The sequence below is a fragment of the Gavia stellata genome, chromosome 6, assembly GCF_030936135.1.
Source record: "Gavia stellata isolate bGavSte3 chromosome 6, bGavSte3.hap2, whole genome shotgun sequence".
Classification (NCBI taxonomy): domain Eukaryota; kingdom Metazoa; phylum Chordata; class Aves; order Gaviiformes; family Gaviidae; genus Gavia; species Gavia stellata.
Window position 1 is genome coordinate 51,857,896 of NC_082599.1, and position 24,636 is coordinate 51,882,531.

The 24,636-nt window shown below is 41.1% G+C and overlaps 1 protein-coding gene across 5 annotated transcripts in view; it reads left to right on the plus strand.

Annotated features, from left to right (window-relative positions):
* Positions 1 to 24,636, plus strand: part of ARPP21 (cAMP regulated phosphoprotein 21) — a 202,078-nt gene that overhangs the window by 133,777 nt on the left and 43,665 nt on the right. For 2 of the 5 annotated variants that reach the window (XM_059819130.1, XM_059819132.1), the window contains 7 exons: positions 452 to 489; positions 2,566 to 2,625; positions 5,202 to 5,434; positions 12,790 to 13,020; positions 17,378 to 17,547; positions 19,105 to 19,209; positions 21,645 to 21,908. In XM_059819130.1, the coding sequence (XP_059675113.1) occupies positions 452 to 489; positions 2,566 to 2,625; positions 5,202 to 5,434; positions 12,790 to 13,020; positions 17,378 to 17,547; positions 19,105 to 19,209; positions 21,645 to 21,908 (1,101 nt within the window). The remainder of the gene's footprint in view (positions 1 to 451; positions 490 to 2,565; positions 2,626 to 5,201; positions 5,435 to 12,789; positions 13,021 to 17,377; positions 17,548 to 19,104; positions 19,210 to 21,644; positions 21,909 to 24,636) is intronic. The other 3 variants (XM_059819133.1, XM_059819134.1, XM_059819135.1) reach the window with 3 other exon arrangements.

Sequence of the window (24,636 nt, forward strand, 5' to 3'; positions counted from 1 at the left end):
TCTTCTCTCCCTTTGAAAAACTTTGTCAATTCTGCATGCTTTCCTCCTGTTTGTCCTTCCTACCTGCAATTCTGTGCTATTCTGCAATCTTAATCTGAGGTGGTAGGGCAGACGAGTGGAACCTTATATTATGTAGGAAAAACATTTTTCCCTTTTGAATTGCCAGTATTTTACACATAACCGCCACCTTCTGATCTCAGGACTGAGAAGTTTCAGTTTGTTTCCAAACTGAGACCCCTTGTTGGCACTATGTTGTAATGCATGGAATTTATTTTACTGGCCTGACCTTATTGTTGACCTTTTTTCCCTCTTGTCTTCTGCAAATGCAAATGGTGCATGAATTGAAATCCCCTTAAGCCTGCACAGGGGAGATAATTCTAAAATCAAGGAAGGAATTGGAACAGCAGAGCATATCTAGAACGTCTGATACAATGCCTTTTTTATTTTTCAGTCAGTTTGCTCCCAGGAAAACCTTTTTGTGGAAAACAGGTAAAAAATAGCTTTTTTTTTTCCTTTTTTTTTTTTTTTTGGTGGTAAACTTAGCTGTTTCTCTCTCTTATTTGTTTATCTATAGTTCTATAGTTGTTTATCCTAATGTGGAGGCTGTTGAGCAAATTTGTAATCCATATTATCTGCAGTGTTTTTCTGCTTTAAGAGGGTGGAAAAGAGATTGCCTTGCAGTATTGTATCTGAGCAGATAAGGTATTACTGTTGCTTTCCCAAGACTTGGCATTTCAGTTTAAAAAGCAGACTGGGTTGCGGGGGGGAACCCACCTAATGTTTCATTCCAAATGCTCAACCTGTCTCTGGAGTGCCTTTAGAATTGATCTTTAAAAAGCGCTCCAACAGTGGCTTTTTTTTTTAATGAAACACCACACTTGTGTTTCTGTTGTTTAACCTGCTGTCCTGTGGGGCTGAGCGGCAGCACTGACTTCACTTCTTGCTTGCGAAGGCTCACAAGTCCCCCAGACCAGACCTGCTTTACTGCTGCATTGTAGTAATGAAATGGGGATATCTGAGCCAACTGTTACTTTGCGTTACTGTGTGATAGTTTTTATGGATGTTTGTTTTATCATAATAAATGCATTTAAAGCAAAGGGAAGAAGAAACTGTCCTTAATTAAGATCTACAAAATACAAGTGTTAGCTCCGTAGCAGCCATAAATTAGCTTAGCTGTGCTGAAGATCTTAGAAATTGTGCACCTTTGTGGCAGATAAGGATTTTAACCAAAATGCTGAGAATTTCACTGGTGAGTGTTTGAGCAGTGCTAGCCCAAGTCTGTCCTGTTTAAAACTGTTTATCATCCCCTTGAAGAAGGGGAGGTTGTCTTTCACAGTATTTCTGTCCATCTTTACATCTGTCAGATGCATTTATGGGTAAGGCTGTTCCCATAGAAAATGACTGCACAGTAATGGTACAAACCAGCTTTTCTGATGGACAATCCTGAAAGTGGAATGAGGGACGTCCCTCAGGAGGTAATGGCCACTGTCACCTAACCAGCTCGTATTCTGAGAGCCGAGGATATTTCCTCAGCTGCTTCTATCATGACTGTGGAGATATGTTTTATCAAAATAAAGAAAAAATGCAACAGAGGAACCCAAAAAGCAAAAAGAAAATCCTCCCATAAACCTGCTTTTCCCTTTCTGGAGAGAATGGGACAATAAACATGATGTAGTTGTTCACGTTCCCAAGTCAGTACGGAAAGTGCTCAGACACTGCGCTGCTGAGGGTAGGGTGGGGACCCTTATGGGATAAGCCATGAACTTCATAGCCAGGCCTCCATTGGTTTATGCATTCAATCTCACACCTGCATGCAGAAGAACACGGCCAGTTCTGGTGTTAGCACTTGGTTCACTTTGCTCAGACGCGTGAGCTGGCTGACTGGCTTTCCTGGTGTGAGGATGCATACCCAAGTGGAGACCAGTAAAAGGCCAGGTTGGAAACTGGGTTTCTGGTCCTGCCTGCACTGTTGTCAGGAGGGAGGCTTCAGCTGCATTCCTCAGAACACTGCTTTTTCTTGCTGCATGCCTTACAGCTTTTGATCAGGTGAAGCACTTAAACTCGTACTTAGCTGCTTGCACATGAGGAACCTTGTTGATTTGCTGTGTTGAAAGTTAGGTATGTGTTTAAGTGTTTTGCCTTTCTTTTTCGTCAGAGAACCTGAGCATTTCTCTGAGCTGCAGAGATTTCCAAGCAACTTAGCAAGTGCTTAAAATTATATATGCAGTATTTTGCTGGCTTGCATTTTTTTATGTTCTTTTATTATGTGATATTTTTATGAATTTTCTTTTGGATGTAAATATATGGTTCCTTGGCTTCTGAGAATTACCTTGCTCTGTAACAGGAAATGTTAAATGGCCTTCAGCCTCCCTGGCTGACATTTCTTATGTTCAGTTGACTGTGCACAGTTATGGGAGAGGGAGGGGGGCAATTTTAGCCTTGTTTTTTTAAACTATGACTCTAGCGCAAGTTGGAAGATGTTGCTAGAAATCAAATATAGCTTTACAGATAAGAGAAATTCAAATTACCATGTCTGTTACCATAATCTTTCTTTTCATTTTTCAGTAGGCTGTTGGAAGACAATAGTATATGCAGTGATACCCATAAGAAAAGACAGCTGTTTAGGTTTGTATGACTTCATTTAATATTCATTTCCCAGTACCTCTCACTTGTGATTCTATCCAAGCCCTTGCCGAGGGAGACCTTGACGGGTGTGGGTATGTCATTTTTCTGGTTGGAAAGGAGCATGGAGAACAGAGTTCTTACCCCGCGCATCCCACGCTCTCTGAATGGGGAGGTCACAACAGGACCCTTTCCTTTGGTTTTACGGATCATTGGCTCAGGAACCGTATCACATTTTCAGCTGCCCAGCTGCTTGGACTGCCACAATTTGGGGGTGGCTGTGACTGGTGGAAGTTCATTATGCTCTTGTATATGTGACAGGCACGTTTCACAGACTAGTGCCCAGACTGACCGTTTTTCCTTTCGTTGGTTTATTAAAAACTGAAGTAAAAGTATGATGAGGTGAAACTGATTGAAGTTCCCTTATCTAAAGCAGCAATGTTTTGAAACTTTTTCTCTGTGACCTTTGTCTTCCAAACTCCAATTCCTTCTGCCCAGAGAACATTTAGATGTATCCCAAATCGCGTCCCAAGCCACAGGGAATCAGTAGGAGTCAGTCCATATTTTCATGGAGAACTCTTTCATTAGTTGACACACTGGATCAGTGGAAGACCCAACCTGGTGGTGACAGCATTCCTCTGTGAGGCTTAGAAAGGCTCTCTTCCTGCATCATGAGCTCCCACAGGTTCAGCTCAAATCAACCGGAGTGTGCCAAGCTGCTTTTAAAGTCAGTCAGCTGCCACAAGTCTTAAGCAGAGCAGTCAGAAGTAACGGATGCTTTCAGAAGCATGTCCTTCGAACAGTAAGGCACGTGGATAGCTAGGCAGAAGTAGGGTGATCACTAGATGTCTGCATGCATTTGGGTTTGCATATGTAGCAATGATAGTTTGTGTCTCTTCAAACCTGTATCACCTATATTACCTAAGTTTTACTGAGAGGAGAAAAGGATGCGGGATTATTTGACATGTGGTTGCTGACTGTGCATGTCAGCGCAGCAGCCATGGAGGAGGTAAGGAGCAGTGCTGGAGCATCTGGAGCTGCGTCCCATGGCCACAGGCAGCAGGCAGAAAAACTTTCCTTCATGCTTTGGGCTAGCCTTGATGACCTGAGAGTCTTGGATTGGGCATGCAGGAGGAAGGAGGCATCTCACACACAGAGACTTTTAATAACTAATATCTGTTTGAGTTTGAGGAACAAAAAGGAATTCTGTGTAACCCAAACCCACAGATAACTGGGATACAAAAGCATTCTGTTTCTCTTCCTCTTTTCCACTAGAATGTAAATATAAGAGAAATGTGAATTTCTAAGCACAAGAATACAAAAATATTTGTAAATAATATACTTTGCTTTTCTCTTTACAATTAAATCATAAGGACAATTTCTTTTTAAAATCTTTTTCCTTTTTTTATGTTGTTGCTTCTGTGCTGTTTCTCTTCATGCTTTCCCGGTGTCTGGGTCTAGCAAAGGTCAACAGGTTAATACTGCTAATCACATCTGTGAGAGGCTCTGATCACAGGCAAGGAACGCACCAGCCTGATCCCGTCTTTGACACGCTGCTCCTTCACGTCCTGTGTGGCACAGCTCGCCAGGTTCTCCAAATAAAAAGCAGGAGCCACGTTCGCAAGGAGAAAGGGGACAAAAAAAAAAAATAGATACAGTCCCATCCTTTTGATATGTAGAAAGCGCTTTGAGCCTGCAAGGTATTATACTGTAAAATAAGACAGAGGGGTGGCAAATGTCTTCTAAAAGCCTTCCAAAAGCCAGTATTGCTAGCATCGCTTGGGATAATGGTCATGGTGCACTAAGCTATAGAAGGCATGCTGGTGTTGTCATTTTAGCAGCACGTTGTAAGCTGTTCACTATAAATAAGCCAAATTCTCTTCCAGATTGTGTTCACAGTTTACTGTGTTGTCACTCACAATACACTGGCTGCTCTGTGGCCGTCCAAGGGCAGGCAGTTTCTACCCCTAGATGTTTGCAATTGCTGTATGCAGAGGGAAAAAACAAATGAACCCCAACTGGTGGGTCCCTAAGTAGAGCGTTAGCACTAAAGAGTTTGGGGTCACGCTGGGAGGACACGTGTTTAGGCGAAGGCTTTGGGTGACACTGCAGAGCAGAAGAAGAGGCAGACGAGTGGGGACAAGGTGCAATAGAAATAAGGAGGATGGATATGAAGACAAAGGTAGAAGGTGAAGTCAGTGAGAGAAACCTTACAGGTGATGGACATCAAAGGGAGAAGTAGTGAGGGGTTTGCTGAGGGAAGAGACCGGTCAACAGGCAACAGAAATGCTACGTCAGCGCTGCGTAATATTGCTGCATCAGCCCCATTCGGTGAAGTGCTCTTAGGATATATGCAAAAGGGGAGCAGTGGTAAGTGGTGTGCATGTAAAAGGGTATAGCAGTGTTTACTTGCTGAAGGCAGATGAGTATTGGGGTCAAATCCCCTGTTTCAGGCATGCTTTCATAAGTGCAGAGTATTTCCTTTTTCATTATTAGGCTCGCTGCAGGGTACCCAAAGATAGACTCTGCCCTGACATGGTTTTGTTTGTGTATAAATCTTTGTTTCCTGATGTCCGTAGGGGTAACAGAGACAGCACCGGGAAGGCGTCTGGCAGTCGGCAGAGCAGTACGGAGAACGAATTGAAGTGGACAGACCACCAGAGGCCATGGAGCAGCACAGACTCGGACAGCTCAAATCGAAATTTGAAGCCAGCCATAACAAAGACAGCCAGTTTTGGTGGGATAACCGTCCTGACAAGAGGAGATAGCTCATCAAGTAACAGAAGTACCGGCAAACTGTCTAAAACAGGTAGCTAGTACTGTATTGGGTTCACAGTACTTCTTGTTGTGCAGTAATAAATGGCTGTACTGGTGCTTGTGTGAGTATGGTATATCACAGAATGGTTTGGGTTGGAGATCATCTAGTCCAAAACCCCCACGGTTGGACTATGTGGTGAATTCCAGGAACAGTTGTATTTCCTGTGCAAAGCAGATGTGTATGTCCATCTCTGTATGCTATTATCTGGGTACCTGGTATTGAGTTTTTAGGAATCAAGAAGAAAACCTGGTGCCTGAGGTCTGCAAATCATAGGTGAGATAGGCTTTTCCTGGAGTAGACTATGTGCATGTCCTGTTTGAACACTGCATTTGTAGCCTGTAAAGGTGGTAGTCTTTTCAGACAAAGCACAGATTTTACCTTTTTATTCATCTTGCTTTTCTTGAATCATGAAGAATTAAATGTCGTGTATCTGATGAGAAATCCAGGAACATTTTGTTGTCGTTGCTAAAATGCAGACCATCTGTATCTTGGAGTACAGCCTCTCCGTTGCTGCTGGCAGATGAGGCAGTGTGCTGTGGTGGAAGCAGGCAGAAGCGCTGGATTCACAGAGGTCCTGCAGTCTCTCCATTTTCTTGTTTAGTTCCCATTAAATGAAAGCATCGTTTAAGGGGACTATGAACCTGGTGGGAAATCTGCATTTATTTGCATTAACTTCACGAGTACATTAACATCTGAGTGAGTCACAGGGTCTGGATCTAAGTAATTTCAAGCCATGCCATTAAGCTACTCTATTATATTTTTGTGTAAAAGTGCATAATAAATAATGAGCCCATCAGATGATTCCATCAGTTTGGTTCATTTGATAAATATAGTACAGGACAAGTGGTAATCAATATTTAGCACTTAGTGCTTGTTCAGTTTGAGTGTGTTTTATGGACAGTACTTAATTTAAACCCAGTTTATCAAACCTGGGTTGGTCAGATTTCCCTCTTATTCCCAAAATTGTACGGTAGCCTCTGCTGTGATTCAAGATGCTGGGGAATGGACTTTTCAGAGTAATTCGAGAAAACTTTTGACTTTGTAACTATGTTCTGGACCTCTGGATCTTGAATATAGTTAAAAATTTTGTTGTATTTCATAGCTGGAAAGGAACCCGGCTGGTTGGAAAGCTGTTCTTTCAAACTCTGCTGGTCATAAAGCTGCTGGGAGCTTTTGGAATATCCTGCTTTTTTTTCTTAATGCTTCTATTTTATGTTTCTTTTGAGACCCTAGACAAATATTGGGTTTTTTCTCTTAAGATTCATAGAATCATAGAATATCTCAAGTTGGAAAGGAACCGTAAGGATCCCTTCCTAAGAGAAGATTCTCCTTCAGTTTTACTCCATCCTTATGTATGTAAAATTCTATGGAAATAAGACATGAATTTGACTTTGAAAATTAGTACAGTATAGTTGTTTACATCTGGCTTGTTCCTGAGCATGAGCATATGCAACATAGCAAAACCAGTGCATATGTAGTTTTGAAACTACACTCCTGTGTTTTTTTATTTGTATAAAGGCTGAATAGGCTATACAGTGGGGCCTGAAGTACAGAGTAGACAATGGTTTTGCCCCTAGATTTCTTTGCCTCCTGCGAATATTTTAGTTGCATCAGAATTCAATTTGGTATGTACGGGTTAGGGAGGAGGCACAGGTTTCTGGTATACTTTTGTCATATCATTCACCTTCAGTAGAGTGCAGGTAAATTTGTTTCTCTGCAGCATTGTATTGCAGAGGTGCAGAGCATTTAAAATGGTGTAAGGGAAATCAAGTTTGGAGGGTTGAGACATGTAATTGCAGAAGAATAGTACTTTTAAGTAGCCATTTTAGTGTTAAAATCAAGCATATTAAAGGGGGTGCACTTAAAAAATGTATTAAAGGAGAGAGCTCTGAAGCATGCCAATACTTGTAAATGCATCTGCACTCCATATGCACCAAACCCAAAACTGCTTTCAAATGAAAGCCCTTATAATACATTTTTAAAACATCAGTGATATTAAAATTCCATGTTCTTTGCAGAGCAATTACATGTGATAACTGCTTTGACTTTTTTTTAAGCAAAGTGTTTAAATTTGAAAGCTAGTTGAGGCACAGAAAGAGTAAAAAAGAAACAAAATAAAAGGAAGAGATGGGGAAAAAGAGCAGGGCTGGATGTCAAAACAAACTTACACCTTCAAAGCCAGGACACAAAGTCAAACTGTCAGTCAGCCTTAGGAAAGCCATAGGAAATAATATCTGAATCACTATTTCTATCCTGCTCTCTAAAATGTTATTGAATGGCATTAAAGCAGAAAAGCATGACTGGTCAAAAAATAATAGGGAAATATGCCTTGATAAAGTGTTTTCCCTTCACCAAAAAATGCTGAGTGCATTCCTACAGCTCGCATATGTTTTCTAAGGTACGTTAGGTACCAAGCGACACTTCATTGTGCACGTTTTGCATTAGATCGTCATTACTCTGTACTTCAGTCATAGGCAGCGCTGGGTGTTCTGTAGCTCATTATACATTTAAAGCTCGATCATGTTTTTATTTTGGGGGATTTTGTTTATTTTCTGTTATCTTTACTACAGTGATTGAAATGGGGTTGCAGAGGTGTAGCTACAAACATTAGGCACGCTGCCCCGGTAGTGTGTCAGAGCCTGATGGGCACCAATTCTGTCCTGGTTCTCCTCTGCAGAAGGTGCTAATCTGTTCTCTGAAGTACTTTATGATTCACTGTAATAAATTTAAAGCATTTTTCTCCTGCATATAGTATATATGAAATCAGTCTGAAGTCAGCAGTAGGTCAAAGTGTTCTTCATTGGCTAAATGATGGAAAATGTTTGTGACCATTTTACATGTGAAAATTATTCTGCATATCTGACATTCATCCAGAAGCATTGTCAAACATGTGTCTTGAGCATGGAAATACTAAAACTTCAAGGATTTTCACTGATGGCTCACAGCTGCATTTGAGAGCATATATACTGATGCAATGTTAGCCTCCCCTCTAGATCATAGAACGTGCTGTACTCCGCAGTAGAGTCCAGTAGTGTCAATTAGTCTTAGACTTTAATTGCATTCAGTTGCATAGGAATTAGAGCTTAGCAAAGGAATTATGTTACTTGATTCTTGCAAACTTCACAAAAGGGGCTGTTTGAAACCCGTTACATGGTTATCTTACTGGTTCTGATGGTTATTTTCATGCACTTGTTGATTGTTTAGAAAGCCCTGTTCCACTAAAAAGCACAGATTGTATATTGCAAATAAAATTCCTGTTCTGTTATTCTGAAGCTTAGTAGATATATAGAGATGTATTAAGCTATGATTCAGTATTGAGTGGGGAGTTAGTAATTTAACAAATTGCAATCAGATTGCATTCCTGTGACTTAGGACATCATACAGAACCTTGGTTATTGTACATTTCTGGTAATATAATGGATTTTCCAGGATTGACTAAGTATGTAGAGTCCTAAGTGAAATAGATGTCCCTGTAGGCATCAAAGATGTACCTATTCAGTCTATAATATATACATGAAAAGAAAATCTAGCTTATCAACTACCATGTTGTTTTCACTGACACATTGCAACAAGTTTTAATATACATTATTAGGAGGGAAGACGAGGTGTGTTTCGAAGAAATGTCCTCCGTGTATCTACATATCTGTTTAAATAATTGTTGGAAGACTTAAAAGATGTAACTATTGCATCTTTAGCTTCTCTTAATGCATTTTCCATTTGGCGGAATGCACATCTGTTGGAGTGTATTTCTTTCCCTCCTATTTACGAAAAGCTGGCTGCATTGGGGTATCAGCTGTGTTGATATAGATCTTAGGGATCGTTAACTTCCTTGGCGGGGCTCCAGGTAGTCTGAGCCACATTCTAATCTCTCCTGTTAGGTGTTCATTGCTATCCTTGTTGGGAAAAGACAATTATACTGGAGGCATTTCAATACAATAGCTTTTTTTAATATAAAGTATCCTGTAAATTATACTTTTGTCTCTGAGTTTTGGAACTGGATTTCTGCTTCTTTACAATTTTCTTAAATTGGGCATTAGCCTGATGGATCTTGTGAGTCCAAGAGAAACTGTAGGAATGTTGATGTATGGGCAATAAATCATGAGCCAACTGCTTCCAGTCATGTGCTTCCCGCCAACTGACTGTGCTGAAACATCAGTCTTATTTTTAGAAGTGCAACTTCCAGAGGAATAATTGCGTTCACATGAGCACGTACCATTATTATTAAAAAAAACCCCAAAACTTTGTAATGTACGGAAATGCTAGTGACTTATAAAAGTAGCAAATAAATATTCCTAAGCCAAGAAACTTTATCCAAGACAAAAATACTTCCAGAGGTGATCAGCACTGTACTGCTCCTAAAAAATTGACTGGAGCAAGTAGTGGGTAGATCTTGAGAGTCCAGTTGATAAGAAAGAAAAAATTTACCTCAGACTTGGAAGGTGGGATGAACAGAGGTGTTCAAAGTCATCAGATACTGAATGCCGACCCAAAGAAAATAGAGTAAGATGTGTTGCATCGCCCACTAGCACTCAGGATATTGGAAGATTAATGGTACCTCTGTGCTGTCCCTCCGCAAACCCCCATAGCTATTAAGACTTTGTGGTGATCTTCTGTCTCTTTTTCTTTTACCACTCTTTGAACTGCTGTATCTCTCAGAATACTTAAAAAAATATATTAATGGAAAGTGATGAGAATATGAAGGTTATTATTATGTCAGCTGTGAAGCAGCAAGAAAATTATAGAAGATTCTAGAAGAAGTAGCCATCATTACATACTGAAAAAAAGAGGTTGGATTGTGTAATGGGGGCAGAAATCTCATTTAGTCAAAGTTCCTTTCAGAAGTCTTCAGCAAGACATCTCTTAATGTGAATATGAATAAAGTCAGATAGTTCATTTTTTATTTTTTTTTCATATGCTACGGTACTGAATTCATTATGTGGTGATTTCTTATTCCAAATTTAGACACCGTGAAAACAGCTAATCAGAGCTACAAAGACAAGATTAATTGGTGTTAATTTCCAAACATTAGGGTTGGAATTTACTTGGCTTAATATGTCTAGACTTAAAATGATAGGAAATAAGTTGTAGTGAGGGGAAAAAAGTTAAAAAGATCATTCTTATACAAGATAAATGGGGGCCAAATCGGTTAAGTAGACATTTCTGGCTTTTTTTTTTTTAATATTCAGAAAATTGCTGAAATGGTTTTATGTCTTATTTGTGTTCTTTCAAAATCACCAACTTGATCTACTGACATAGGAAAGCAGATCTCTGATCTTTTAAGGCAGACGTTTCAAAGCTATCATCTTGGCCAATGTGTGGTGATAGCTCCAGAGGTTGTTCCACTGCTTCTGCCTACCATTTGATGAGTACATCTGAGTTCATTGTAGTCCTTTGGCTTTTATAACGTTCAGAAGCTGGTAAAGATCAGTCTGTGATTCTGCCATAAAAACAGCTGAAAAGGGGGGGAAAAACCCAACCCCACCCCACCCCCCTCCCCAATTGAATGTCAGAGTTGCAATCTTCCTTTACCCTAAGGGTGTTTCTTTAGAATAGCACAAAACGGGGAGAGAGAGGTCTTGAACTCCGGCTTGGTACTACTTACATGCTTAGAAATAATACTGGGGGGTTTATGAAATCTGATCATCGCTCCTGCATCTCCAGGTAGCTTTCTAACCTGCTGAATTCAACAGGTGATGGAAAAGAGGAGAAAGTAAAGCAAGAACTCGAAGCAACAATGTTAAGTGCACGTAGAAGGGCCAGAGAAATGCAGGAAAGGACCCGGTAACTGTTGTAGAAAGAAAACGAAAACTCATGCAGTTGCATTTATCTTAGGGAGGAAGATGCCAAATACAGCTTGCAGCTTGATGAGGATGACCTCCAGGAGTAGATCTGTAATTTGTAGAAACACCGAAACCTGAAATGATCCAATAAATCAAACTATCCCTGCAGGAATAATCTTTCTAAATTTCTAACCTCAGTCTACAAGGAGGGGAAAAATACAGCAACTAATAAAACTTTGAAGTGTATTTATAGAAATTAAAAATATCTTCTGAAATCTCTATTACTTTCTCGACTAGATACTGAAGAAGCAGATTTAGGGTCCTGCTAATGGCAAATAGTGCCCAGTTCATAAAGAGGACTGTCTTTCTAGTAGCTGCCGTATGGATATGAAGTTTGAAGATGATGGCTAAAAATGTGTTTTACACAGCAATCCACAGTAATCTGTGGAAAAGACCCTCTATTTGTTAAGTAGCAGCATGTTGGTGTGATTTCTTCAGAGGAAACCTGTTTTGCTCTAATTATGAGGAAATAAATTAATTCCAATATGGATTTGACTGAAAATGAATCTGAGGCTTTAAGCAGTCTACTGCAGGGTCCTCCTGTAGTATCCCAAATATGAAGGGATGTAATTTTTCCTCTAAGAAAGAAGTTTGCTAAAAGCTAAGTCTGAGTTCTGTCTTTTCTTTTAATCTATACCTGTGGGAGGGCACTGAGGAGGTTAGTAATTAATGTCAGATGCATAGACAGTGCACAGAAGAAGTAAAATAAAAGAAGTTGCAATTCAAATATACCTTTTACTTTCGGGAGGAAGCATCCATAAGAGACATTTGCTTTCACACCTCCCTTGTATTTGCCTTAACACCCTGCTTTAAGGAAGCCGTTCATCTGAGCCTGACATTCTCAAAGAGATTTTTGTAATTTTTGGATGAAGCAAATTGAAATCTAATCAAGTAAAATCTTTTGAAGTTTGGAAATTATATTTGGTTTTTAAAATAATGTGTCTTCCCATCCTTCCAGGCACAAATGTGTTCTAGTACATTTGGTTTAGCTTGATTGATCAATTCTAATAGGCTAGGTGCTGAAAAGTCAAAGTGGCAAAAGTCTTAGGTAGCGTTTTAGGTAGCTTTAAGTTAATACCACGGATGGCACAGCTACCTTGTTACTTGACTGACAACTCAGTTGCTGTTTGGTTTTTTTCCTTACGGAAAATATTTGGTGGTTTTTTTTGTGTTGGTCTTTTTCATTTACAAACACTGTGTTTAGTTTTTATACCTTATGAACCAATACTTTGGCATTATAAATACATGCTAAGTATTTTGTGTTCTGTTTGATAAAGCTATTTACTGGCTGGGGGGAAGCAGACGTTGCAGGAGGAAAGTGGCCTTTTGAATTGTAGAAATGCCATTGGATACTGAGCTCAGCAGGGAGTGAAAACCCCACTCCTACTAGCTGGGCATAGACTAGTGCTTGCCTTTGCAGTCTGTGAAGGCTGTCCTTGCGTACGCGCCGTGCACGGTGGGGACTGGGGTCCCTTGTAACCCCCCGCTGCGGTTGTGTCTCTCCGTTAGGCTCAGAGTCTTCCAGCAGTGCTGGCTCCTCAGGATCCCTGTCGCGAATACATCAGCCTCTCCAAAGTGCATCTCTTGTCCCCGGGGTGACGGCCAGCTCTTCAGGCAACGTGTCCTACCCTGAGAACGGGATGAGTGGCCAGGTGGCCCCCAGCAACACCAGCTATATCATTCTTCCACTTGAAGCTGCAGGGATACCTCCTGGCAGTATCCTTCTCAACCCCCACACAGGTCAGTACGATGCTCTCCTGCCCGGTACTGCCCTTCAGTGTTTCCAGTGTCTTCTGGGGAATTGGCAAATTTCATGTTTCTAGAGATATTTTCCTTGAGGCACTTTTATGAGGAAGCAAGCAGCAAATATACGTAGAAATGACATTTGGCAGGTTGTTTTTTCGAATCTGCAGGCAAAGCTGGATTGGCTTTCTGAGGCTGTTGTAAAGTCCTGGCACTCCCTGGCTGTGAATCCTCTGAGATCCCGTTACCTTCAGTAAGGACAGACGCTCTTCCATATCAAGCATGCTGAGATACAGTGCAACTGAAATAGGATGCTCAAAGCTTTAGAGATTGTGCTTAACAGCAGAAGAATTTCAAAAGGCTTAGAAGCTGCATTTGAATTAGCACTTCAGAATTAATTTCCTCATGTGATTAGCAATTGTATTTAAATTGGAAGTTTTGTGATAAGAGAAAGAATGGCCCTGCAGTGCTTGAACAAGGCATTCGCAGTCACCCAAGAGCTGTGGACACTTCAGAAACCACTCAGCTTGAACTTGAGTGCTTGCTGAAAGTTTAAGGCAATTTGTTACCTCCTTGGTCCAGATGAAGTCCAGATAATGTTATGCTATTACTCCCCACAGTATTGTTCTGACAGCATTAAAAAGGTTCAGGGAGGTTGAGACTGTGATGCTTCTTCAGTGATTTGGACTATTTCAGTGACCATGACTAGCTGTGCTGTCAACCTTAGCTGAGTTATTCTGGGTTTAAAATAACAAAGCCTACAGTGCAATGTATTTTCCATTATACTGGGAGCTGAGAGTTGAACTCCAAAATATTTTTTTAAACTCCTTAATAGAGCATTCAGGAGCTTTTTATTTGGGGATTTTTATTTATAATCAGTGTCTTATGTATATTACACCCCTGTGTGCTAATATTTTGGTGCAAATGTGTAAAGCTTGTTTGTGAGTCCACTGCTAAAAATATTTTTTTTTGTCAGAATTCAGTCAACAAAAACTGAAAGTTGCATCATTTAAGAAAAACACAGCCTTGACAAACTATTAAACCAAGCTTTCCACAGACGTTTAGAGATAGTAGTATCTGGGGCTGATCAATATATATCAGCGTAAATAACATCAGGGAGGAGTTCTTGTTTGTTTAGATTCAAATGGGAGAAGTTCTTTCCAGAGAGACGACATAGAAAAGTACATGTTTGTGCAAGTTATGAAAACCTTTACTATTTCTGTGTACTTCTTACCAAGCTATTGCGTTATTGACATGAGAGCCTAATACTGTCAGAATAAATGAGGATTTTAGTTATTTCTTAAAATGACTCCTGGGAGAGGATAGAATGGGAGGTGGGCATAAGACAAAACCCATCATTATTAATTTACTCATTTCTGTTGTGGTGGTAGCTGACAGTTCTGTCTGTAACACTGAAATTTCTTGGTCAATACAGAAGAAGGCATTTTGTGTGCTATGTGGTCTACTCCCGTACAAAACTCCACAGGCCTAGGCAGAAGTCCATCCATAATTCAGGCGATAGGACTGAGAGAAACAAATGAAAGGAATCGTTGCTGCTTCAAGCCCACCAAGAGCTGAGAGGTTGTGTTCACTCCTGGCCACGGCAAGGACAGAGGCTGCAGCTCACCACACTTGCAAGCCAGAAGAGCTGATTAAGAGGAACATCTACATCTGTTTTGTTAATTTAGCAATCTGCAGCAGCTAGCTCATATTTTTCCCTGGTACCGAGGGAGTCTTTCTCTGCTATAGGTATAATGCCTTTCAGTACTGTCACTAGACCAGAATACCTGGTCTTCCCTCCTGGTGTGCCTCATTGTCTGCAGAGGCATCATCAAGAGCTCCATGTGTGTTAGTACGTTTAATATTCAGGGAGCAAGTGTTTTTTGTGTACAAATAATTTTGCGTTTCTTTCAAACCGCGTGTTTTGTTTCTGTAGCTCCCTTGTAAATACATACATAATAAAGAAAATGGAGGGAGCAGGTTCTTCTAAAGACTGAAATTCTTGTCTCAGATGTATAGCTTCACGTTGCTACCTGTGCTGGAAGTCAAGCTATACTGTAGTGTCTACTGTGTTTTTAACATGCAGCAAAATACATGCTGCAAATTTGCCACTCTTTGGGCTCAGAATCTTTGCATCTTATTAGGGTAATTTTACAAAAGAAGCTCCGTAGGGAGGAGACTTAGATTGCTGGATGCTGTGATCTGCTATCAAAGTGATGGATGCTGTCAGAAACAGAGATGAAGAGAAGACAGTTTTAAAGAAAAGGAAAAAGGAGCTTTGTTTCCTCTAATGAATAGATTTTCTTTCCCTGTGTAACACCATTCTTTAGCTCTTTCTTCTCCTCTTGCAGAGTGGCTACTTCCAATCTTTTCCTCTCTTTTGATCATAACACCATGTCTTTTAAAGATCTTTTCTTCCTTTCACACTACATAGTCACTGACTGTGTAAGCCTCTAATGACATCCACAGATGCTGTCAGTATCTCCTTGCTCTGATTATACCTCTCAGCGCCTTCTCAGGTGTTGGCAATCCACGCTTTCTTTTCCATATTTGCAGTTTCCTTTGTTTCTTCTCCTTCTCCAGATAGAGAAGCTTCTTGCTTGTTTTGGAAAAGGAACATTTACGTGGCTATGTTGTTTTACTCTCCATTGCACCCGCTTCACCAGTCCGTTTTACCCTTTAAAGGATTCCTCTTGACATGTTCTGACTTAACCCCTTTGACAATTTAAGAGCATTTACGTTTCAGTCTTACTCCTTTAAATGACGTGGCCATTTTTGCCCTTCTAGCAGGGCCACAGTTCATAAATTACAAATGTCTTCCCTGTTACCATCTGATCTCTCCTTTTCATTTCTTATTTCAAGATTTCTTCATGAAAGGTCTTTTTTTGCATCTTTACAAGCACTGCTGGACGTTTTCTCTTTCAGTTCTGCCATCCTTCACTGAGCCAAGGGAAATGCTCTTTACGGCTTCCCTTGAGCGTCTGCTGCAGGCTTCGGGACCCTGTTGTCCCGCTTACCCAGTCTGTTTTCCCCAGGCTCCTCAAGTACTTCTGGAGCCTGAGACTCCCAAATCTAGGAAGTCTGTGCCATTGTCACCCAGTGTGTTCACAGCAAGAAGCAGGAAATCAGCTAGTGGACAGAACTGCCCCTTGCTTCTCTTCCACTCATTCTAATCATGACCTTTCTCACTGTGAGTGTAAGACATGCCCAGTATAATACGGTGACTTCATCCAGAAAGTCTTCGTGCTTTTAAGAGAGAAGGCAAGGTTTCTTTATCTGGTGCTCCTCAAACATTTCTGACCATGGTTAATAAGAGGGAGGAACTGAAAGGCTCAGGAGTAGATAGAACAGGTAGAAACACTTGTGGTATACAAATCAGAAGTTCATTATTTCACTATTGCTCTCAGTCACCGATTTCCTCCAGATCGCCCTTTTTATCTCAGATATTCATACTCACTTTAGTTACCTATTTTAAATGTTATCACTTCATCGCTAAAATTCATTTTTCTCATGGAAACATCTGTGATTTCCTTTGATTTATGAATTTATGAAGGAAGTGAAAAGAGAACTGAGACCATGGAAAACATTTTCCCTACAGAGAAACATTATTTCTTTTTTGTTTGAGAGAAAATGACTTGGGTAAACTTTTTATTTTTTTTTTTTTTAAACAAACGTTGCTTTTGCAAGGTTACTTCCCCCAGCTAAAATACCTGAAGCAAAAAGAGTTTAGCAACTTAGTAGAACTTTGGACAGAAGTTGTCCTGTATATGAGAGATTTTCAAAGACATCTTAAGTGTTTCTTCCTTGATAACTTCCAGTGCTGCCTCCTCTAATTACATAGGGCACAGCTCTCAAAAGTACAGCACTATGTTATTAGAATGTGTAAATAAATTAGTAACAAGGGTGGGGTTGTTTTTTTTTCCTTTCCATACAAACTACTGTGTGTCGTTAAGTAGTTGTGTACATTTGACTTCTATTGTGTGGCAATAAAATGTACATGAATATTTTCTACCTCCAGTCTTTGCTCCAGAGCTCAATTTTTGTATTAATTGATTCATTATTGAATGACTTCAAGTAACCATAGCACCTGAATCATCTTATAGCCATGGTAACCTTCCACCCATTCCTTGGAAAGTCATACTGCCAAAACAAATATCTGCTGTCTGCCTTGCCTGCAAAAAAAAAAAAAAAACATAGATGGCTGATACTGTAATGAGGCATTGAGAGGGACGAGCACTTTACTGTTGTAGCAGGTCAGCTAAAGAGCGATCAGTTAAAGCAAGGTTGTATGATTTCGTGCAGAAAAAACTACATTCTTAAAAGTGTTCAGCAAAGACAGGGTGTTTTGTTTCAGGTCAACCATTTGTAAATCCTGATGGGACTCCGGCAATATACAATCCTCCCAGTGGCCAGCAGACGATGAGGAGCCAGATGGTGGGACAGTCGCAGCAGCAGCCTTCGTCCCAGCAGCCTCAGCAGGTTCAACAGCCACAGCAGCAAATGGCAAGTCACCTTGTCACACAGGTAGGTGTGGTGGCCATTGGAAAAAGAGAAGCAGCTCTCAGGGATATGAAGGATGACCTAAAGGGTAGGAGGGAAGGATGTAGCTAGACGAAATATCAGGATGTTCTTTTCTTTTGAAACAAATCTGTGTTTTCAAGATGGATGAAACAGATGGAGAGGGAAGATTCCTTTTTCAATTCCATCTAAAGGATGGTTTCATTTTGAAAAGGACTGTTAAGCGAGCTAGTGTATGTCTACGTAAATTTGTTTTGTAAAAATCACCCGTAAGTGAAAGCTGAAGCATTCATCCTCAAACTAGTGCAGTCTGTAATTCTCGCCAAAGAGCCGGGGACCTTTCCCTGTCGCTTTTGACAGCAGTGGGGTTGAGTCAAAGAATCAAGTACAACACAGGGCTCTACAAACTCCTCCATGTCTGGTTATATCAGGCCCGAGCTGCGGGTGGCCCGCTCTCCAAGCACCCCTGCCCCAGACCGTGGGTCTTCTGCCTGTGCCCCGTCTTCTGGCCGTGACCCTGTTCTGAGCTAGAAGCTCTGGAGCCACAGCAGGAGAGGGGAAGAGCAGCGCAGTTTGGGGACAGTGCCACGGTATGTTGGCTCGCTGGCCGTGGCGTGTGGCCAGCTGTGGGCAGCATGGGCAGCAGGGTTTGGGTCTGGTTCAAACTTAATTTTGTGGATTGTGTCCCTGCTCTCCCAGAGTAGAGCAGGCGGAGGAAACTACTCAAGCAAGAATCCTACATCCTGCTTACTTGCAGAGCAGCCAAGATCTACTATGGTTCTTGTGTGGCTTTATAATTGGGCACAGTTTCATCCCCGGTTACCCAGAAATACAATGTTTAAATTCAGTGAAGTTGCTTTGGTTTTACTGGGACTTACGTGTTTGTGGCTCTTATTTCTTGATTTGGTCTTAACAGTTTTAGAAGGCGGACGTAGTACCAAACCTGTGTAAGACTCAAGTTAAATGAGAGATTAACACGAAAGGAATAGTAAAGCTATTCCAAGGTAATAGTGCTGTAGAAAATTGTTCTTTCACTTAGATAAACATCTGCTCCAAGCTGACAGGCCTGTCTCTGTTGTTAATTCACAGCCTGTTCTTTGTCAATTTTTTTTAGCTATTGTGTTCTGCCAGAGCAGCTTTAAAATCATTGTTCCTTTGCCTATGACACACTCGGAGTTAAATCAGTCATTATCAGCAAAATTCAAATATACACTTACACTGTGCTGCTCTTCCATTTTATCTCTGTAAATTAAATGTAGAATCATAATTTGGCTTTGCCTCACATCAGCAATAAGAAGGTGTAGCTGTGGCTTTATTTAATCTAACAGCCATCAAATATATGAAAATAGGCAGAAAAATCTGTAATAAAGAATTGTTTGGTATAAGGCTAAAATGAAGGCTAAAATCGCAGTACCTGACCTCCTGTATCTGGGCTGGCAATGAGTAACCTGCATTTTCAGAGCTGTGTTTGTGATCTTTGTTCTCAGTAATGGAATTTGTTGTTATTGTTATCTATCTCTAAGGAGGTTGTATCTGTTGTCTTCCACTGTGTTTATTTTGCAGCCTGTTCAGGCAATGCAGCCATCTTCTCAGTCAGTCCAATATCCAGCAGTTTCTTATCCTCCCCAGCATCTCCTGCCAGTCTCTCCAACGCAGCAGTTTTCTGTGGTACTAAAGATTTTCTTTTTTTCCTTTCCTTGAAGTTGTGTGTGTGAGCATGAGCATGCCCAAGAGTCCCTGGGGAGCACTGCGAGTGGTGTCCCACATGACAGCCCCATCTAAATCCCCCTTTGCCTTAACACTTTTGGCACTGACAAGCATTTTGTAAGAGCATTCTCACTGATTCTGGTTATCTAATGTGGAGGATGATGTTAGGAGAAGGGCACTCTACCTGGTTAGCAGAGCCTCCAGAAAAATGTTTTGTTGTGCCTGTGATAGGAGCTTGTGTCTCCCCACTTCGTGTCAAGGGAGCTTATATTGCTAACTTAGGAATTTGAGATTTGGGTTTTTCCCCCTTTTATGTCCACAAAGACTGGAGAAGACACCTCTAGAAATCATTATTTTTAATTTTATATTATTTTATCAGTATACTAAACCCACTGCCTGGATTTGTTCCCTGATGATAACAGAGCACTTGGAAAACATAGTAGCGGTGAACCAGCTGCAGAAGGTGTGGTACGCTATGCATCATGACAAAGCACCCATGGACACGTATAATAAAAATAAATAGAGTGCTCTTCTGGAGTTTGAATCTGGCTTGGTGCTTACAGGGCTACGATTATACTGTTGTAAAATGAAGCTGGCATTTTAAGAGGCACTACAAGATTTTTTTTCTGTTATTTTTCTCTCTTGCTCTGGTAATCTTGCTTATGACTTTTTTTTTTTTCCCCAAGGTAGGGGTGTCACATAGTTATAGTAAGAGATGGAAACAAAGCTGAACGGATCCTTGCAGCTAAAATAATGTTATTAGTGCCTGGTAGATGAGCGGTACCATTTAAAGGACAATGAAAAATATTCCGTGCTGAACAGAAGTTGCGTGTGTCAGTGCTAATTCTCTTGAAAAGTGTCTTGCAGGCCTCTCAGGTTGTTCTGGTGATAGTCATAGGAAGGCTGATATTTTTAGTGGACAATTTAATAGTGAAACTGCACCTGAATTAATGTCTTCAATGTACATTACATTATACACACAATGTACAAATTACAGGGTTTTGAAGCTCTTGGTCTCTATTGTGCAAATCCAGAGACATTCCAGGCTCAATGAAGTTTTTCGTAGAATCTCTTTGCAGTCATTTGCCATCCAGGTAACAAATATCCTAGCTTTTTAAAGAAAAAACTTCAGACAGACAACTTATGTGCCTGACTATGGATGTAGGATGATGGTAAAGTTAATAGCATTACTTCCTTACACCACCTGAAGATGTGCTAGGTGTTTTTAAAACGTTGGCCCATGTTATCTGCTCACAGAGTGGGAGGGTGAGTCTCTGTGCACTCTCTGGCAGTGCTTTCCACAAACAAACATTTTTTTTTTTTCTGTTTTGAAGTTTCCTGCCAATAAATACATTGTGCAGGATGGTTTTGGAGAATGAACACCATAGGGGTGCAAACAAAATCAAAGAGGCTCCTTTTAAAAAATAGCATGGATGTTCGAAGTGAAAGACATCTTTATAGTGCTTATTCCCTATCCGTGAGGGGGTATTAAGGAAGGGACCGTAATCTGCATATTACACATGATGGAGTTTTATGCTGGATTTATTGCCTTGTAGAGTACATTTTAATGTTGAGTATTTAAAAGTCTTATGATATGGGCACAAATGAAGATACATAGAACCACATTTGTAAATCTTTGACCTTCACAGAACAAACTTGAGGCGTTGATTAGTATTGATCTTGTTGCAAGACTGAACAGATACTCTCTAGAATCCTTGTATCATTACCACCATGTAATGAGGCTTAGGTCCATTGACTTTATTTGGTACGTTCATCCTACCATAGTTGGTTTTTTTCCCTCTCCAGTCAAATAAAGTACTTGTTTCTTTCCAACACTGAATAAAAAGCCTTGAAATAGCAACTGAAGACTTAGGGGGTTTTTACATGCTCTATGTTTACAACCTTGGATTTTCAAAATAATCCAAAAAGGAAAAGGTCTGCACCTGAATCCTACTGAATTCCTCTTGGGATCATTTTGAAACACAGATGAAATTACCAGCATGTGTTTGGCTGAGGAATTATGTGTTTGGGCGAAGAGGTATTCATAACATTATTTTCATGCCCTTTACGGTGTTCAAAAGACGACATTTTAAATATAAAGTTTACTTGTCATTTTGGAATAAAAGGGGGGGCAGGGTAAAAGCCAAAATAATTGGCTTTTGTGCCAAACAATGCCATTCACCTTGCAGTCTGGAAGTCTTTGTCAAAGCATTTATAGTGATTTTTCATTTCAATTGCCTTGTTTTTGTAGATATCCATGCAAAGTTTGGCACGTATTTGAGCTGAGTGATTCCTTTCCCCCTCATGCTCTGTTTGAACCTATTTTGTTTCGCTAATTTGCGTGTCTACCGCAGACATAATGACTACATCATTTTCTACTGCCTTTTGCCCTGCAGCGAGATGACATGACAACGCAGTTTAACCAGATGAGCTTAAGTCGTCAATCATCAGGAGACAACCCCGAATCACCTTCTGGTCCTGTCTACCCATCGCCTATCTTGCAGCAGCCTGCCCAGCAGACGGGTTACATTATGGCTTCCCCAAGTCAGCAGCTTCCCCCAGGAGGCTTTACAGGTTCAGGTCCACCAGTATCCCAGCAAGTGCTGCAGCCGCCGCCGCCACCCCAGGGCTTTGTGCAGCAACCACCGCCACCTGCTCAGGTAGGCAAAACCTTCCTTTGGCATGGTGCTCGTTATAACATCAGCTAGAGAATATAAAAAAATTATCCAGATTCTAGATATTTATTTTTTTCCCCCACTGGTAAAAGCTTAGCAGATTTTTTAGGCAGCAGGAAACTTGCAAAGCCTCTATCGTTTCCTGGGTTTTAGCAGTTTCTTCCCTATCCTGAAACCATTTTCTGAACATATGTTCGTACTCCAGGACACATCTGCACAGGAATATGAAGGAGGAGGGTGAGTAAATATCCGTAGTCCTTTTTCCCTGTACATATACACCAAAAGATCAACATGCACATCAGCTCAGGTAGACGTTAATCATATTTAATTGACTTGAACATGTGAGATGTCACAGATCAGTAATTTTTACTGTCTTCCTGAAGACTGATTATGTTTTACTGTTCACTACCAAACATCTCTACTTGTCTCCTGGGTGCCTTTACAGAATATTGAAAGTGATTACTGTCAAGAAGTAAAATGCACAGATGACTTCTGGCCCATTTTCAAGGCAGACACTTTAAAAAGCCAAATTTCTTTATCCAATTATAGATAACTTCATTTAAACTCTTTAAAATGGTATTAATAGTATTTCTCCTGTTTTCATTTTATCCTTTGGAAGAAAATATTTTAAAAATAAAGTAAAAAACCTTCACTATTTCTTTTAATGTAAAAGTAGTGTAAACCCTATTGGTTTTTTTTGTTTGCTGCTTCTTACTGAGAACCTCCAATTGTGTTTGTTACTGGGATGCTGTATTGCCCCAGTCATGAAGAATTTATACTGTTATAATGCTTTAAGTGGGCTAGATTAACTAATTAACTAGATTGACTAGATTACCTAATTAACAATAAAACAAATCTGAAGGCTACTGGATGCTCACATCCCACAGAGGACTGTGACATCCATAGTTCCTCTAGTTAGAAACTCTGCAGGCATTTTTTTCTGAGAAGAGAAGGCTTGCAAAAAATAATTTTTAAGGAGCTGAAGTTCAATATAATGTGATCTTTTTTTTTTTTAATTGAAAATATTGCTAGGAAAAGATTTCACTGTTTGCCAAATGTAGCATTTTAAAAAAATTTTGGGAGGAAAAAATGACCTGAAGCGCAGAATCCCCTGATGAATCCATCTCCCCATCTAGACTGTGTCTCCTGAGTGAGTGAGCAGAGGCTGTCCAGGCTTCTCTCCTCATGTACAACCCCCCGGTGCCCTCAGTGTTTTCAAGCGTCGTTTAATCAAACCTCACGACACTTCTAGTGAACCAGATAAACGTGAGCACCTCCATTTCACAAGCTGTCACCGCAGCAGGTGAAGCGCCGTGTTTCCCAGCCCTGCCAGCCGGGGGTTGCTGCAGGAGCTAAGGGGGTGGCAGCATCCTGCTGCCCGCTGTGGCGGGGGACCCCGTGCCGCTGCCTCCTCTCCCCCCTCGGGTGAGACCAGCTTTGCAGCCCACCCTGGGCTCTCTCTAGACCCCTCCTTGGTTGACTCTGCAGAGGCTGCTTCTGCTCCTGCCTGCCTGCGGCTGAGCCTTCATCACCTGGGGCGGGAGCGTTGGCTTTCACCCTTGCGTGTGCAGCGGGGTGCAGGGTTTTCGCTCGGTCTGGTGTAGTGTTACTTTGTGAAGCTGTTTTCCCTCATTAATACTTACTCTGCTGCTGCTGGAGAGGCAGATAAACTTCTTCAGAGGACAAGTGATGAGGAGGTGCCTTTTCATACATAGGCTGCTGTAAGCCCAGTACCGTACCGGTGTGTCTTACGGCCACTGTGTCTCTGTCCGTAGCCCAAATACAGCACCTACGGGTGCTTTCCTCCTATGTTCTAATAAAGTGGAAAGTTACTGAGGGCAGAAAAATATCTTTTGGGTTTGCACAACTTCAGGTTTTTCCCTGGGGAATGGCTTGTCCTTGGGGGGTGTAGAAAGGTGAGAAATTTGGCGCTGCCAGCTTCCTCTGCATCCACTGCACTGTGCGAACCGTTCGTCTCCAGCTTGCCGCTATTCCGAAAAATCCTTGTCTCATCCAGATACTTGTGTGGAAGAGGGTGTGGGGTGGGGGGTATCAGTCCCTGCTGCCCGTGTGAAAGCTCAGCCACCTCAGTCTGCCGGGAGGGAGAGGGGGGCAACAGCTCTCTGCATCCGCGTGTGCAAATGAGAACTTCTGATCGACGTTTCAAGTTTTGATTCATTCTCTTCAGCCCTAGAAAGTGGTACAGTGGTTTGGATACTACTTGTAGCACAGGTACTGCAATAGAGGATCCCTCTTAGATAAGTGAGGCCTTGGGAAATAGTAGTTCCACTGCTCTAACAGCTCAGCTTTCTGTGCAGGGCAGCTAGACCCCGACTCCCTGTCCTGCCCATGGCAAAACTTCACTGTGGCAGTGGCTATGGGCAATCTGAATCACCCGTCACTCTTTTGGGCTTAGATGCAATAGTAAAGCTGCTCTCAAATGCCAAAGCAGGTGGTCTGAGACAGGCTTAAAAAAAAAAAGTTAATAAAAATGGTAATGCGTGCAAAACATTATGCGATGCATTAATCAATGCAATGCAATCAATGTAAAAGCACTTTTATATCTTAAATGTTGCTATTGAATTTATACCAGCAAAAAAGAGGCTTGACTCTAATGGCTAATTAGTTCCTGTAAATGCATTGCTGATAAGGTTCTAGTGGGTTGCCTATGGGGCTCTGTATGCTGTTGGAAAATATCAGAGCAAGGAAGACT